Source organism: Nomascus leucogenys, chromosome 21 (genome assembly GCF_006542625.1).
Source record: "Nomascus leucogenys isolate Asia chromosome 21, Asia_NLE_v1, whole genome shotgun sequence".
Classification (NCBI taxonomy): Eukaryota; Metazoa; Chordata; class Mammalia; order Primates; family Hylobatidae; genus Nomascus; species Nomascus leucogenys.
Genome location: NC_044401.1, coordinates 43,383,046 through 43,401,517, shown reverse-complemented (window position 1 = coordinate 43,401,517; position 18,472 = coordinate 43,383,046). Strand labels below are relative to the sequence as shown.

The window sequence follows — 18,472 nt, the reverse complement described above, 5'->3', positions numbered from 1 at the left end:
GGATTCCCTGGGCCACACTGGAAGAAAAACAACTGTCTTGGGCCACACATAAAATATACTAACACGAATGACAGCTGATGAGCTAAAAGAAAAAAAAAAAGTCATCCAAAAAAATCTCATGTTTTAAGAAAGTTTACAAATTTGTTTTGGGCCACATTCGAAGCCATCCCGGGCCGCATGCATGCCACAGATTGGACAAGCTTGTTTTAGATTGTTCCTTGAGAGAAAAATGAACTTCTACCTTATTGAGCCTCAATATTTTTGGTTTCTTTGTTACACAGCTCAGTCTGTACTTTACTGATACTAACATATACATATGCTGTCAATAAATGTTGACTGTTGAATTATAAATTTAAACGATGAAATCTGAGAATCAACAATTGTTAGCCATGTCTACTATGTCCATTTTTCTATTCAATTTTCAAAAATGCTCATGTTACTTATAAGTTATCTATTATATTTGCAATACTTATTTCTCCCAGTTTGCATTTTAATTTTATAATCTGTTTTGAAGCATAAAGCTGGAAAATGTTGTCAAAATGTTAGCCTAACTCTAACCTGAAAACCCAAATCACAAATCTTTCCCTTTGTGATTTGTGTTTGTTTTCGTTTTTCAGACAGGGTCTTGCTCTGTGGCCCAGGCTGGAGTGCAGTGGTGCAATCTAGGCTCACTGTAACCTCCGCCTCCCAGGTTCAAGTGATTCTCATGCCTCAGCCTCCCGAGTAGCTGGGATTATAGGAATGCGCCATGCCTGGGTAATTTTTGTATTTTTAGTAGAGACGAGGTTTCACCATGTTGGCCATGCTGGTCTTGAACTCCTGGCCTCAAGTGATCCACCTGCCTTGGCCTCCTAAACTTCTGTGATTATAGGTATGAGCCACCACTTTCATTGTTTTTATGCTTGGGAAATAAAGCAATGTCTTTAAGATTCATTTTCCCTTATCCTGTCTCATTTTAAATACACAGCTCTCCAATCCATCAGGAATATGTTTTAATGCATGGTGCAAAGTAAGGATTCATTTTTTAAAACTAATATGTAATGAATTTGCAAAAATACATACACTTCTATTTAATAAAATACGATTTTTCAAATAATCCTACTGATTTTTTTAATTATATGTTAAATTGTTATCAACATCTGCCTCTAGCATATTTTGTTCCTCTAATCATTTTGTTGCAGATAAAGTTTTAATTATTTGTCCCTTTGGTTATTAAGGGGAAAACAAATCTAAGATCCTTATTTCAAAGAAAAGAATAAACATTTGCAATAGATTTTGAATATATCCTTAATAACTTTCAACTCAGTCTACTTTGAAAATTCTATCCATTCATGATTGTGATGATATACAGGAGGGAGGGAGAGGATTATGAGTAGGAAGGGGCATGCAGGAGACTTCTGGAGTCTGGGCTGAGTGACGGCTACATGGGTATCAGTCTGATGATACACATGTATGTTTTATATACTTCTCTGTATGATGCACTGAACAAGAAAGAAGTCAATAAAAAATTCATAAATGACATTTGGCCCTTGGAAAAAATGTCTCAGAAATAACATATTTCAAAAACAACAAAAAGGTTAAAAAAAGAATTTTCCAAAACTCTAAAGACAATTTTACACACCCCCCCTTTTTTTTTTGAGACAGAGTCTCGCTCTATCGCCCAGGCTAGAGTGCAGTGGTGCAATCTCAGCTCATTGCAACCTCCACCTCCCAGATTCTCCTGCCTCAGCCTCCTGAGTAGCTGGGATTACAGGCAAGCACCTCCACACCCGGCTAATTTTTGTATTTTTAGTAGAGACTGGGTTTCATTATGTTGGCCAGGCTGGTCTTAAACTCCTGACCTCAGGTGATCTGTCTGCCTTGACCTCCCAAAGTACTGGGATTACAGGCATGAGCCATCATGCCCTGCCTTTACACACCTTTTGACTCCCTTTTTTTCCCTCTTAAATGCTTATCATGACTGGTTATCCTTTCTTACAAATCTTTCTTATCTGAAGTCCATCTGACCACTATGCAGAAATAGTCATGAGTTTTACTTGCCTTGAGTTGCCTTGAGTTTTAAGAGTCAAATTAAGGCGAATATATTTATTAAATAAAGACTAATCCTTAATCTGCTTTAAAATAAGATATTAAATGTATTGTGTGATTATATTGTAGGATGGACAAGCATAAAGCTATTTGTTTAATCGATTACTATTTAAAGTGAAGATGTTCTCAAATTTAAATGAGTGTAAGACTAGGGAATAGGAAAGTAGTTCTCAAATTTAATTGAGTATAAGACTAACTAAAAGAGCTTGTTAAAACTGCTCATTCTCAGGGTTCACTCAAGAGCCTAACTAAGTGGGACTGGCTTGGGGCCCAGGGATCTGTATTTTAATAAGCAGGTAGTCTGTGAATTATATTTTAGAAGACACTGATATAGGGGAATCTGAATCTTCTGTATTTTACTGAGAAGAGTCTTACTTCTTAAATCTACCAATTGCTCATTTTTACATCAAAAGATTTACATTTCTATGCTGGGCAAATTTATATATAACCCTTCCTTCTCTTTACTTTTCTTATTATTAAGGCTCTGAGGTGGTGATTTTAGTTTTACTTAGCTAGTGCTTTCAGTTAAAAAGGTAATACAGGCTGGATGCAGTGGCTCACACCTGTAATCCCAGCACTTTGCGAGGCTGAGGTGGGAGGATCACTTGAGCTCAGAATTTGAGACTAACTCAGGCAAAATAGTGGGACTCTGTCTCCACAAAAAATTTAAAAACTAGCCAGGTGTGATGGCACATGCCTGTAGTCCCAGCTACATGGGAGGCTGAGGCAGGAGGATCCCTTGAGCCTAGGAGTTTGAGGCTGCAATAAGCTATGATCACACCACCACACTCCAGCCTGGGCAACAGAGTGTCTCCAAAAAAAAAAAAAAAAAGGTAATATATGCACATGGTAAAAATATTCCCAAAAGTAGTACAAAATAAAAAGTAAATGTCCTTTCCACCTCAGACTTCTATTCCTCAGATGCTCTTCCCAGAAAAAACAAATGATACCCTTCCCATTTTTTTCTAAGAATATACTAAACATAATATTCTAAAGTTTGCCTTTTAACTCAACAATATATTTTGGAGATATTTTCATATTAGCACTTATAGGACTTTTACTTCCTTTTCACAGTGCAATATGATTCCATGATATACTGCATCATAATCAGTTCTCTGCTGAAGGCATTTGGGTTACATCCAGCCTTCTGCTATTACAAGCAAAGCTGCACAAACATGGTAATTCTTGCAAACTGATAGAGCTTTCTATGTGGGCTAATTTTCTATAAGTGCAAATATAGGTGTAGGTCAAAGGACATGTATATTTGAATCTGGTAAATACTGCCAAAGTGCCCTCCAAATAGGATGATGCCCCAAACTGCTCACACATCAGCAGTGCCTGTTTTTCCCCACATCTCAGGCATAGCACATTATCAATTTTTTTCATCTTTGCCAGTAAATAGACATCTGTCTGCTATTTTAATTTTCATTTATTTAATTACGACAAAAGTTGAATATTCTCCTGAGTTCTCTCGAGTTCTCAAGAAAGAATTCTCTTGAACTTCTCTTGAGTTCATGCCATTTATATTTCAACTTCTGTAATTGCTTGCTCATATACATTACCTATTTTCCTATTGAGTTGCTATTTTTCTTATTGATTTCAAAGAACTAAGGAATTACTCATTTGTCTTATTGTTGCAAATATTTCCCAGTTAACTTGTCTTTTGACTTTGTTTTATAGTATATTCAATCATAAAGATAATCTAAATTTTTACATAGTCAAATATATCAAGGCTTTCTTTTATGGCTTCTGGGACTTGTGTCTTAATTGGAAGGCCCTCTCCACCCTCAGATTCTGTAAAACAGTCATGTTCTAATACTTTTATGATTCATTATTTACATGTAAGTCTTTGATCCAGCTGGGATTTACTTATGTGGTAAGGGAGGGATCTAGGTTCTTCTTCCTATTTATTCAGATAGCTAAGCAGCTGTCACAAAATCATTCACTAAACAATTCACCTTTTTCTGTTAGGGTCATTTTAAACATAATCCTGCCAGCTGCAAAGTATTTCACAATGGAGTATATTTCTAGAAAATCTATGTTTACTAGAACCAAACTATTTAATACATGTTGGTAAACGTTAAGTATTGTTAATATTAATGAAAATTACACTGAATTGAAAGATAATGTGGCATCTGTTGCACATGTTTACCTATGTAATAAACCTGCACAGCCTGCACATGCATCCTGGAACGTAAAATAAAATTTAAAAATATACATGGCATGTGTTACGGGAATCACTGGATACACCTATGATTAAGAGTAGATATAACTTACTATAAGTTCACCCTCCAGAAGTCCTTAAGTTGTTTACAGGGAAAGCAATATAATAATATTTCACACTATAGAGTAATAGCGCTCATTGCAATAGAGTGATGGCTTTTACAATTTTGGGGGGTATTATTTTGTTCCAGATCATAGAAGAAAAAATGCTTTATAATTTGTTATGCCAAGTTCCTTATTTATCTAAGATGTTATAAGAGAAACGTGGCAAAATAATTTTTTCCTGAATTTTCATCAGTACTATGCAAATAAAATAAATACTGATACTATATATAAGTAGAACACCGTTAGGAAGAGCTTGTCAGAATGCTGCTATTCTCATGTCTTGATACTTAAGGGAGCTAAGATACAGGAAGTCAAGGGTACAGGGGAGCCATTCCAAATGGCTGGGTCAAAAGCTCAAAAAGCTCCGAGTGAAACAAGGCCACAAAAACACAGACTTGTAAATGCTTGTTTCAACACTGGCCTTCCCTGGAACATCGGATGGAGACTGAAGCTTAAAAGTGATGGCTATACACCTGATTTGTTGAAAATACATGTTCCAATTATAGCATTTTCATTTTAACAGCTGCATCATGCATTGTTAATAATACTGCTTAAAAGGTATGCTTAAAGACTACAAAATGAAGTCTTATTTCAAGGGGTTAATACTCCTATATTCTTTATAGATGAATGCATAAGATTGAAAATTTAATTTATACACTCTTTTTATGAAAGATTCAATTTATGAACTTTTTATTTCTACTTCTTACCTGTTCTACATTTGTTTACGTTTATTTATGAATTGTTTCTTTTTCATACCACCTTCTCCAACAAGATGGAGAGTCAACTCTATTATTCCCAGAATTTTGTATATGGAAAGGATATAAAGGGATATGAGACTGGAGGCAAGTAATAGTATGGATGGCCCAAAACAGAAGAAAAACTAGCAAAAATATTAATAGGTATTTTTTTTTTAGACGGGGTCTCGCTATGTTGCCCAGGCTGGCCTCAAACTCTGGGCACAAGAGATCCACCTGCCTCAGCCTCCCAAAGTGCTGGGATTACAGGTGTGGGCCACTGCACCTGGCCTTAATAGGCATTTTAAAAGAAGGCAGTGTTGAATTTAAGCTTACATGAAAATCTGTACTTAAAATCTGTGGATGCTTGAAAAAATACACCTCTGGGTGTTTGAAAAATTAAGAGCATCTCAAATACAATAATGAGACGTGTTAAAATCTAACTCAGAAGGATGGAAAATTATGACTAGCTTTCCATAGGAACTTAGATGATTGTCTTACCTCCCTTTTCAAATATGAACCCTTGTACCCTAAATTTTCTAGAAAGAGAACACATTCTGAAATTCAAAACTGAACATTTATTTTGAAACTGAAAAATTCTGTTCCAAAAGAAAGTCAACATCTTGTCCCTGAAAGCCACTCTCCCCCACTTCTATGTTCCCCATCTGTTAATGGAATCAACAATTTCAGAGTCCCTTGAGTGAAACTTCCAGCATATCACCTCCCATCTCTTTTTCTCACACTTCCCCTCAGGTCTGTGCCATCCTTTCCATTCCCCCAACTTCCCACAGCATGGAATCATTCTGGACTCCTTTCTCTTACTTCCCACATCTGGTCCGTCAGCAAATGGACCAGAATATAATCAGAATATAATTACATTTTGAATATTCAAGATGATCAGAATTTGACCACTTCTCACCACTCCCACTGCCACCACTATGTTCCAAGCCACCACCATCTCTCACCTGGTTTATTGCACTCATTTCCCAACTTCTTTTACTTATGCCCATGACCTCAAGCTTCAGTCCATTCTCAAAGGAGCAGCTGAGCACCATGGCACTCTCAGCTCAAAACCCCCAGTGGTTTCCTAGCTCAGAAAAAGCTGAGGAGCTGACGTGGTCTTAAAGAATCTGGTCCCACACTCCCACTACCACTCTATAACTGCTCTGACCTCATTTGCTACCTGCTCTTCTCATGCCACACCAGCCTCCCTGCCAGGCATCCCCTGTCCCTCTTCTGCCCTGAACTCTTGCAGTTCTCTCTGCATATAATGCTTGATTCCTAGATACTGCATCATCCATTACTTCTGTCAGGTTTTTATCCCAAAAGGTTATCTTCCCAGTTAGGTTTTTCTTTCTGAAATCTCACCATCCTTTCCTTGCCTTTTCATATCCTTCTTTCCTATTTTGTTTTACCCTCCATAGCACATACTATGTATTTTACTTATTTATCTAGTTTATTGCTGGTTTCCCTGAGTGGAATGAAACTACATCACAAACATAGTATGTAATGTAATGTACATTATATAGTAAATTACTATGTAAATGTACTATGTAATTTACTACATTACATAGTAATTTTTATCTGCTTTGTCTTCTGTCATATTCCCAACGCCCACAAAAGAGGTTGGCACATAGTAGAAGCTCAGTGAATTCTGTTGAATGAATGAATGACCTAATAAATGAACCAACAAAAGAATGACTCCAGCTTGGGGTCCCACTGTATCTTTCCAGGTCTTCTGCCAGCAATCTCTACCCCTTATAATCAAGCCTACATATCTCAATCCATAGTGAATATAACATAGGTCTGATACTAGCGCTCCTCTGATTAAGAGCCTAAGGGGCTTTCCACTATCCAGTGAGGAAAGTATACTGTTAATAATATAGGATGGCATCAAGACCCTTCAGAATCAAAATATCACCTTCTAACCTCATCTCTTTATATCCCATTCTTACACCTTAATCTGTAGACCAGTATCTCTCGAACTTGAATAATTCATGGGTCCTTCTGAAAGGGAAAAAATTTCCAAACGACTCTCAAGGTCACATTCAAGGACCCCAGTCTGGGAAACACTAATTTAAGAAATTAACATCCTGGTCAACAAAAATACCTTTTTATTGCAGATTATTACTGGTAAAATAATACAGTATCATAACCAATATAAAAACAAAATTTAAAACCCTCATATACCTTACACTCCCTAAAAATAAATCCATGGTCCTAGTTGCAGAAAGGCTGCTATATACAAATAAGTCTACCTATCCACCCCAGAAAAGGCCTATGCTTACCTGCCTCCATGGCTTCACTCTTGCTATTCCCCCATCCTAGAATACCCTTTCCCTGACTATAGTTACCAACATTCTACTCATCATTCAATGCCAAGTTTAATTACCATCACCTTTATGAACTCTTCTTTTTGATTCCCACAGCCAAAACTTCTCCTAGTCTCTTGAGGCAATTTTGTATTTCTTCTGTAGCATTAACTACACTATTATATATAGTATGTTATATTATTATACTTACAAATGGTATGTTATACTATTATTTTCTCATGATTATTATTGTTCCTGGATAATATGAAGATTAACTTGCTCTTTTTATTTCCACAACAACTAGTATAGTGTCTTCCATATGACAACTGATGTCAATTAAATTAATCATCATATAGAGTAAAAAAATAAATGCTTCTATAAATATGACCCTTTACCGATCTTCTTTAAAATTTATACACATAATAAAATGAAAAATGTGGGAGAAATGTTATTTACAGGATTTACCTTCTTTTAAGCATTAAGTCTGATATAGGTATGCATCTTAGACCAGTTCCCAAAACCATAAGGAAGGATGTCAGGAGCACAGTTATCCGGAGACCTAAAATGAAACAAAAACATTGAAATTATCTTGATTTTCTCCTAAGTCCAATGTTAAAAATAAAGATTATTTTTAGTCAATCACACTGATATTATGGCTTTTCTGTATAACTTTAAAAATGGAAAAAAACCCAACAAACCCTACATGCTGAAAATGAAATGATGGGCTGGACATGGTGGCTCACACGTGTAATCCTTGCACTTTGAGAGGCCGAGGTGGGCAGATCACCTGAGCTCAGGAGTTTGAGGCCGGCCTGGGCAACATGGTAAAACTGTCTCTACTAAAAATAAAAAAATTAGCCGTGTGTGGTGGATTACACCTGTAATCCCAGCTACTCGGGAAGCTGAGGCATGAGAATTGCTCGAACCTGGGAGGCAGAGGCTACAGTGAGCTGAGATCACACCACTTCACTCCAGCCTGGGCAACAGAGTGAGACTCTGTCTCCAAAGAAAAGAAAAAAGAAAATGAGATGATTCTAACTTTAATGGAAAATAGGAATGTTCATATCAAAGACAGAGGAAGAAGTTCTATTAGCTCTAATTTTTCAAAAGGAATGTCTAAAATGTTCCGTTCAGATATGATACTTAAAAATATGGCAAATAATTTTAAAAGACTAGATATTTTAGTTTTATATCTCTAATAGAAAAATTTGAATTTTCAAATGTAAGCTGCTAATAAAAAAAAAAACTCTTAACTGTCCCTAAAAAGTATTTTAAGGTGATAGATTATTGCCTTAACTTTTCTCAAAACTGACAACTAGGGAACTACATATTTTATAATCAGAACAAGCTAAGGTTGTTAAAGGGTCATAGGAAGCGGTCCTTTAGAACTCTCTGATTATTAATATAATCACAGTCTTTATTTTTTTCTTGATTTATCCGATGGTTTTCATTATAGAATAATGCTTAATAATGTTAAAAAAATCATGGCTTAGGACTTTAGAAGACAATGTGGATCAGATAGTTTCTTGCCCCTGTATTGCAAACACAACAATTACTTTGAAAATGTGTGTCAGTGGTTGGTCACACAGAGGGCAAAATATACAAATATAAAAACAAGATAATCAGAAATAGACAACAATAGTCTAGCTATGGCAGAATAATCTAACAGAACTCTATCTTCCTATTGTTGGAATGCTACGCCTCTCTTAATACTAAATTAACATATCTTACTGTTTGTGGCAGCCACATCATACAGGTGGTTCATACAAAGTCTATGGCAAAGGTGGCCACATTGCTTCAAATTTTTCCCAAATCCAACATCACCTTGAAACCACTTCACACAGAGAATAGACATAAACTGATCAATGTAATATTTCTTTTTTTTCCAGGGCTCTCTCTCTCTCTCTTTTGGCAGAGGGTACATGGTTAAATGTTTGGTTTTTAAAGAGCTACTCTGCTTGAAGAAAATTGAAAGTCAACAAGACTATAATTATGCAGATCAAACATAGCAAAGAAAATAAACTTGAGATCCAGATCAGGCACACACGCTATGTTAAGGATAATTTGTGACATGAACTGAATTACTTTATAATATTCTTATATAATCTGGATATGATTAATACAATTTACCAGAAGGAATACCATAGGGAACTGTGCTTCTTGGTAACAAGTAATGCATACATACTGCTCATTTACTGCTTCTACTAACAGAATACAGACTTTAAAAATCACATTATAGCCATACGAAACAGAGTGCAATTAATGAAACATACATACGTGGTCATAAATATCCTAAAATCACAAAATGTTGCTCTTATAAGGATATACTGGGTACCCTACGAGATACTGAATATAATTTTTATAGGTTGGGGATCATAAGGCTTACATTCTACATGATATTTATTTTTTTCTAAAGAGTTTGTTTTTAATTAAGGTAAGCAGACACCAAGCAAGCAGTGAGGCACTGTTTATGGCCATACAGTCCAATAACCAGGCTTCCCATTGTTACTGCTGAAGGCTACCATACTTTACTCAGTTATGCTTTTTATCAAATATTTAACAATACAACAGCTAATATAAACTTTTAAGAGTAAATAAATTGTGAAAAACTGCTTATTAAAGCAACCTCTGGCCAGGCGTCGTGGTTCACACCTATAATCCTAACACTTTGGGAGGCCAAGGTGGGAGGATCCCTTGAAGCCAGGAGTTTGAGATTAGCCTGGGTAACATAGTGAGATCCCGTCTCCACAAAAATACAAAAATGAAAAATAAAGCAACCTCACAATTACAGTGTGGTGGCTTTCTTGTGTATTTTTAATTGCTGCCAAGTGTTCTTTAATCTATCCCAGCTGACGATCTTGAATAAAATGCTTTCTTCATGTCACTCACATCTTGACAAGGCATGACTCTATAATTCCATGTAATCAAAAAGATATCAACTCATCAAGGGAAAGGAGTTATGAGGACCCCAGGAGAATAGCCTAATATAGTTTGGATATTTGTCCCCACTCAGGTCTCATGTTGAAATGTAATCCCCAGTGTTGGAGGTGGGGCCTCGTGGGAGGTATTTGGATCATAGGGACAGATCCTCATGAATGGCTTGGGCCATCCCCTTGGTGATGACTGAGCTCTTGCTCTGAGTTCACAGGAGATGAGATCTGGCCCTTTAAAAGTGTGTGGCACCCCCCTCCCCGACTTTCTCTCTCCTGATCCTGCTTTCACCAAGTGACGTGGCTGCTCCCCCTTCACCTTCCGTTATGATTGTAAGCTTCCTGTGGCCTCCCTGGATGATGAGCAAATGCCAGCACCATGTTTCCTGTAAAACCCGCAGAACCGTGAGCCAATGAAACCTCTTTTCTTTACACATTACCCAGCCTCAGGTATTTCTTTATAGCAACGCAGGAACTGCCTAACACATTGGCTTCTGGGACATATAGGAATGTTACATAAATAGACCCCAAGTGATTACAACAGTAATAGGATGTAAGTGCAAAAGCCATCTGTGAACAATTTCAGAAAAACAAACATCATTGAAAATAAAAATATTTCTTTTCAAACATGGCATCCAGCATTCAGAATGCTTCCTTTCAACAGATGTGATAAGCCCTTTTGCTGGGGACCCATTGGGTGTAGGAATGGAAATCTCCACAGCAGATGTCAAAAGAATCAGGCTGCAGAGTTGACTAAATCCCTCCCCCACAACCCACACACCCATAGTGGAAGCATGGAAAGTCAGCAACAGGCACAGAGCTCACCTGGTAAGACCACCCTTCCCTGGCTCCACACTTCCATCAGCTGAAGTGAAGATGAGCTCTGCTGGCTCCGGGGCAGATCCCCTTTTCCCTGCTCATAACCCACAGCCTTGTCACCCCAATCTGCCTTGGAGATTGTCAGAACTAATGACATCATGCCTGTTTTTCCTGTTTAAATCAGACACAAAAGATTCAAGATTCACAGGTCATCTTTATCCTGATATGGCTTTATACATCCCCTAATGAGACCTCATCTCTGCCTCCTACCTCCTCAACTCCAGACACCTTCCTCTGTGCCTTCTGGAGTGCTCAGGCATAATCACTGCAATCCCTACCTTCCTAAGCTCTTCTCCAAACATTCTCTCTACCTTCTTACTCCCAGAGAAATCCCTTACATTGCTTTCCTTGCCACTTCCAGATCATTCCTACTCTCTCTGCCCACAAGTTACCTGGTCTTTTTTCTCTCCATGCTTTTAAGGATTTCTCTTTATCACTGGTTTTAAAGAAGTATGACCATGATGTGCCTTGGTGTAGGATTCCTTATGGGTCTTCTGCTGGGATTTTTAAATTTCTTAGATTTGTGGGTTTATAGAAGTCATTAAATTTGGAAAATGTTCTGCCATTATTTCTTCAATTTTTTTGCACCACTCCATCTCACTCCATGCTCCCCCTGCTTGCTTCTCTCTCTTTTCCTTCTGAGACTCCAATTACATGCATATTAGGCCACTTAAAATTGTCCCACAGCTCACTAATACTCATGTTTTTTGTTTGATTGTTTTTAGTCTTTATTTCTCTGTGTTCCATTGTGGACAGTCTCTAGTGCTATATACTGAAGTCACACGACCTTTTCTTCAGCAATGTCTAGTCTGCTGTTAAATCCTGTCCAGTATATTTTTTTCATCTCACTAATTACATTTTTCATCTTACACATTGATTACATTTTTCATTTCTAGAAGTTCAATGTTGTTCTTTTTCTGTCCTCTTTGTCTCTCCTTAATGTGCTCATGCTTTCTTCTATCTTCTTGAACATTTGTAGTATGTTTACAGAGGTTTTTCCATTCCAGGTCTTGGGAACATGAACTATTCCCAGCCTGTGTGATCCTGGGGAACTGTTCTGCCTGCTCTTTTTTTTGGCAGTCCTTCCTCCAGTCTTGGCTAATTTTCTCACACGTATCCTCTGATCAGTTTTCTGCTGAAGACTCAAGAGGAACACCCTGCAGATCCAGAACATTCTCCGGGAAGTTTCCTCCTCTGTTGTTTTCTACCTTAAGAATTCTAGCTATGTTGGTCTCTTTGAATTCTCACCTCCGTCTCCCCAATTCAGGAAAACTGCTGGGCTCTGACTGAGCTCCCCATTTCTGTACTCCTGCCTGGAAATTCTCTCCGGATGGTAAACTGAAGCAGTCATAGGGATCACTGCCCTGTCCTGCCCTGCCTGTCGCCCAGTGTTTGAAAACCATTGTTTTACATATTTTATTTTTGTCCTAATATTTATTTATTATTTTTTAGAGATAGGGTCTCACGATGTTGCCCAGGCTGGTCTTGAACTCCTGGCCTGAAGTGATCCTCCTTTCTCAGCCTCCCTAGTAGCTGGGATTACAGGTGTGCCATGCCTGGCTCCTGAAATTTATTTAGTTCCATATATTTTGATTTCATGTTTTTCATTTTTAATTAAGATAGAAGGATAAATCCAGTTCCTGTTACTCCATCATGGCCAGAACAGCCTTTGGTCTAATTTTTTCTGACTAATACCCACTGCTCCTTGCTGCGGTTGTCTACAGACCACCACACACCTGCCTCCAGGTCATTCGCCTTCACTGCTTAAAGATGTCTTAGCTCATTATTACTCCTCAGGACACTACTCCTTTCATAAACTTGGTGATTTCAATATCACTAGATGATCCTTTCAGTATGCTGGCCTCTCAGATCTCTGACCTCTTGTTCCATGGTCTGAGGTACACTCTTTGCCCTACCTCTACCATCCACCCTCTTGGTTATACTCTGACCTTATCTTTACCACAACTGCATCCATGTCATAATCTCAATTTCTTTTTCTTTTTTTTTTTTTTTTTTGAGATGAGGTTTTGCTCTTCGTCTGGAGTGTAATGGCGCGATCTCGATCTCAGCTCACTGCAACATCCGCCTCCTGGGTTCAAGCGATTCTCCTGCCTCAGCCTCCCGAGTAACTGGGATTACAGATGCCCGCCACCAGCCCTGGCTAATTTCTTGTATTTTTAGTAGACAGGGGGTTTCTCCATGTTGGCCTGGGTGGTCTTGAATTCCTGACCTCAGGTGATCCACCCACCTTGGCCTCCCAAAGTGCTGGGATTACAGGCCATAATCTCAATTTCAAGTACCCCATTCCTCAACTATGGCCTCCTCTCTTTCCCATTCATTCCCTCTAGTAGTCTAACAAGAACAAATTGTTGATTCAACACGGAATGATGGTTTGGGAGCTTGCTACTTCTTCTCAACCACCTCATGTGTTTCCTTTGTCCTCCTTAGATTCCATGGTCCATTGTCAGATTGCTCTCTACCTAACCCTCTACTCTTGGCCTGTACTTTGTCAGTCCTATTCACCTGGTAAAACTGCAACTCTGGTTAAATCTCTCTGCCAACTCTGCCCATGCCTGTACTTGCCCAGCAGAACAGGCTGGAGGGAAACACACAACCATGCTGACTGGTCTCACTTCAAATTAATGATCAGTCACTGAAAGCAGGGCCTCAGTGCTACCCAACAATCCTACTACAATTTCCTAAACCATGTATTCTCCATTTTTCCATAAAATAGTTTTATAATTAATCCTCTCTGCAGTAACTGTTCCCCTATTCTCCCTCATCAAGGGATCATTTTGTTTCTTATTTTTCTGAGGGGAAAAAAGCAAAGAAAACTTCTACAAGCTCTTATCATCCACCATCTGCACCTCTATGTGTATACTCTATCTTCTTTCCTGTTACTACTAAAGAATCAACAGTCAATGCTTCTATCTAAGGCCAACTTGTCTACCTGTGCCCTGGAGGACCGCATCCCATCTTGCCTACATGGCTACAACAGTTCCTCCCTTTCCCTCTGGCATCATCAATTTCCCCCTTTTTATGGAACTGTTAGGATGCTGCATTAATAGATATGCTTTAATATCTCTTACCGAAAAAAGAAAAAAACAAAACAAAACCCAAACCTCCTTAGTTCCCACATTCCCTCTGGCTACTGCCCATTTCTCTGCTGCCCTTTATGGCATAACTTCTTGAAAGAAATGTCTACACTCACTGTCTTTGATTCCACTTGTTGCATTTTATTTCAAACTCACCACATCATTCAAGGGAGGTGATTCTTTTAAAGGACACCAAAAGATCTTGATGTTGCTAAATCCAGTGCTCTATTCTCAGTCCTTACTAGCTGGTTCTTTCTTATTGCCCCAACCTCTAAAAGTTGGAATGCCCCAGGGCTCAGTCCTCTACTCCAGGGAAACTCCACCCTTCTCCACAGGTGATCTCACCCAGCCCCATGACACTTTTTATATTTTTCTTTTTTCTTTTTTTTTTAACCAATAAGAATGAACTTGAACCAGCCCCATTACTTTAAATACCATTGTAGGCTGACAACTCCCAAATATACTGCACAGGCCTCTCCCTTTAACTCCATACTTGTATATCCAATTGACAGTTTAATCTGTCTACTTGGATATCTAATAGGCATTTCAAATCCCTGATCTCCATGCCATCTGCTCCAAAATTGTTCTCTCTACCATCTTCCACAACTTAGTAAATTGAAGCTCTATTCTCCCTATCAGTAATACTAAAAAATTGAGAAACAGCTTAGACTCATCTCCTTCCTTCACGCTCCACATCTCATCCATCAACAAATACTGATGAATCTACTTTCAACACATATCTGCAATCTAACCACTTCTCAAATCCTCCACTACTATCACCTTAGTCAAAAGCCATCATCAACTCCCATCTGGGTTATTCTACTAGCCTAACTTGTCTCCCTGTTCTGGCTCTTGTCCTGAAGACGAGAGCACAGTCATCGTTTTACTCTTCCACTTAAAGCCCGTCAATGGAGTGAGCCCTCCTCACTCGATAATGGCTGAGATGCCATTTAAGAATGACTTACAAGGCCCTGTATCTCCTGGCCTCTCACTACCTCTCTGACTTCATTTCCTACCACGGTTTCCCTCACTGGCTCTACTCCAGTCACAAAGGCCTCACTGCTCTTTCTTGGATATGCCAGACAAGTTTGGAATCTTTATCTTTGCTGTTCCCTTTGCCAGAAACAGTCTTCTCCAGAACTAACATGTCAGACGTCATTTTTCCTTCAGGTGTCTGCTCAAATACACCTTATCAGTGACGCCTTCCCTAAAACCCTATGTAAAGTATAATACCACTCTATCACATTCCCTTCCTCCTTTACCCTGTTTATTTTTCCCCAAAGCAAGTATCAATATTACCAGGTGACATACTAAATATTTACTTTTCTTGTTTGCTGTCTGGATCTCCTTACTAAGAGGAGGGTCTGTGAGGGCCATATCCCCAACGCATGGAACACACTGGGTTGCTATCTCCTTGAAACTTTCTTTAGTTAGCTTCGAAGGCACACTTGGTCTTGGCTCTACTATCTCTCTAGCTAGTCCTTTTCTGTCTCCTTGCTGGTAAATGAAAAAGGATGGGAAGGTACAAACCCATTTTAGGAAGATAACCAATCTTCTATGTTAATCAGGCTGGGGCTTGAGGCAGCACAAAGGCCAAACAACCACCTACCCTCCAGGGTGCAAGACATTTTAGTGCCTTGCTTGAGCCTAGGAGTTCAAGACCAGTCTGGGCAACATGGTGAGACCCTGTCTCTGCAAAAAATACAAAAAACTAGCCGGGCTTGGTGGTGCGTGCCTGTAGTCTCAGCTACTCAGACACTGAGATGGGAGAATCACCTGAGCCCAGGGAGGTTGAAGTTGCAGTGAGCCAAGATCACACCACTGTACTCCAGCCTGAGTTACCAAGTGAAACTCTGTCTCAAAACAGAAAAAGATATTTTAGTACCCAAGGATGCCAGAAGCAAGAAAGAACTTGCTTTCTACGTGCATAGATGGAACACCTGTAGCAGTAAAGCCAACATATAAAAGTGTATTTGCTTTCTTCCACTAAAAATGAAAACTACTTCCTAATAAAGAGAACTTTAAAATGTATTTTTTTATTTCTTCAACCAAAGGAAAATATAAAATTGAATTCACCATATAGTCACAAGAACTACTGAAGAACTAAAGTACCTTATTTTATAAAGTGAACGGGTAGTTTCTAATTTATCCTGCCATGGATAGTAGGTACAATTATAATAAGAAGGGTGCAAATTAACATTTTTCTACCATAAAAATCAAGGTTGGCTAAATTTGATGAATAATATTGAAAAATGCTCTGGATAAAAATAAAAAGAAACTACAACACAGCATTTTCCCCTGAATTTAGCCAACCTTGTTAAGGGAATGACCAAGGAATTACCACAGATTGGAGGAAACTAAAGAGAAATAACAACTAAATCCAACAGAGGACCCTGGACCGAATCCTGGAACAGAAGAAAAACACATCAGTGGAAACAAATAAAATCTTTTTTCTTTTTAAAAAACTATTATTGTAACATTGATTATAGGTAAAGTACTTCTTTGAGTTTGTTTGTTTGTTTTGAGACAGGATCTCATTCTGTCACCCAGGCTGGAGTACAGTGGAGCAGCCATAGCTCACTGCAGCCTCTACTTCCCAGGCTCAACTGATCCTCCAACCTCAGCCTCCCCAGTAACTAAGACTGCATACACATGCCAACATGTCCGGCTAATTTTTGTATTTTTTGTAGAGTTGGAGTTTCACCGTGTTGCCCAGGCCGGTCTCTAACTCCTGGGCTCAAGTGACCCACCCGCCTCAGCCTCCCAAAGTGCTGAGATTACAAACGTGAGCCACTGAGCCCAGCAGAAACCCAAAGAAAATCAATAGTTTAAAAGTAAACAACAAAAACACAAAGAAAATCTCCCTTTGGTAGGAGAAACCCTTCCTTGGCATCTAGCACACATCCTCTGCAAAAGTATTTGCTCTAGCTGGAAGTTCTACAACAGTCAAGACATACCCATTCAGGGCTGGATATCTTTGTTAGAAGGTTCTTCCTTGTATTGCTTTGAGTTACATTCCTTTGTAACTTGACTCAGTCTAGTTCTTCCTCCTAGAACAATACATAAGTCTAATTCCTCTTTTACTTGATCTTCACATAGTCTACATCTTGCCTCAAGTTTCTTTCTGAAGTGTGATATACCCAAGTTCCCTTCATTTTACACATCATGATTTTTATACTATTTATCATTCTTATCGTAGAACCTTTAAAGTTCTGCAGTTTGTCAAATGGCCTTCTCAGAATCAAGCTCAGAACTAAACACTAATGTAGAGCCTATCAAACTATTTCGCTTCTTGTTTTGGACACTATGCTTCTATGCCTAAACTGTGCTTTCTTTTTTAGCAGCTACATTACATTGTTGATCATTAAGGAATTCACAACCAACTAGTCCTTAGTCTTTTTCACATGGATTCCAATGAAGGAATTCCAGTGAAGGAGGAGAAAAGGAAGTATAGCTACTAACATCACCCTGCTATTCTAATCTCTTAATAACCAACTAATTTTGAGTGCTAACTACATGCCAGACAACTGCAATTCTATACCTACCTACACTTGACTTTTGCTGAGGTCTGAATGTATTCCCCTCAAATTCATATTTTGTTTATGTATTAATTTTTCTGAGATGAGTCTTGCCCTGTTGCCCAGGGCGGAGTGCAGTGCTGCCATCACAGTTCACTCCAGCTTCGACCTCCTGGGTTTAAGCAATCCTCCCACCCCAGCCTCCCAACGTGCTGGGATTACTTGAGCCACTGTGCCTGGCCTCAAATTCATATTTTGAAATCTTAACCCTCAAAATGATGGAATAAGAAGGTGCAGCCTTTGGAAGGTGATTAGGTTATGAGGATGGAACCCATGTGAATAGGATTACTGCCTGTATAAAACAGATCTCAGAGGGATCCCTAACCCCTTCTTCCATCTTATGTTATAGTGAAAAGACCACTGTGTAGAAAGCAGGCCCTCACCAGACACCGATTCTGCCTGAGCCTTCATCTTGGACTTCCCAGCCTCCAGAACGGTGAGAAATAAATTTCTGTGTTTATGAACTACCCAGTTTATGGTATTTTGTTATAGCAGCTCCAGTGGACTAAGACAACCTTCCAAATCTGA

General features: G+C 38.7%; 1 protein-coding gene across 1 annotated transcript in view; it reads right to left on the bottom strand.

The window, feature by feature from the left end:
- SLC49A4 (solute carrier family 49 member 4) overlaps positions 1-18,472 on the bottom strand; it is an 83,289-nt gene that overhangs the window by 63,234 nt on the left and 1,583 nt on the right. Inside the window, exon 2 of the mRNA XM_030801768.1 lies at positions 7,928-8,021. Coding sequence (XP_030657628.1) covers positions 7,928-8,021 — 94 coding nt within the window. The remainder of the gene's footprint in view (positions 1-7,927; positions 8,022-18,472) is intronic.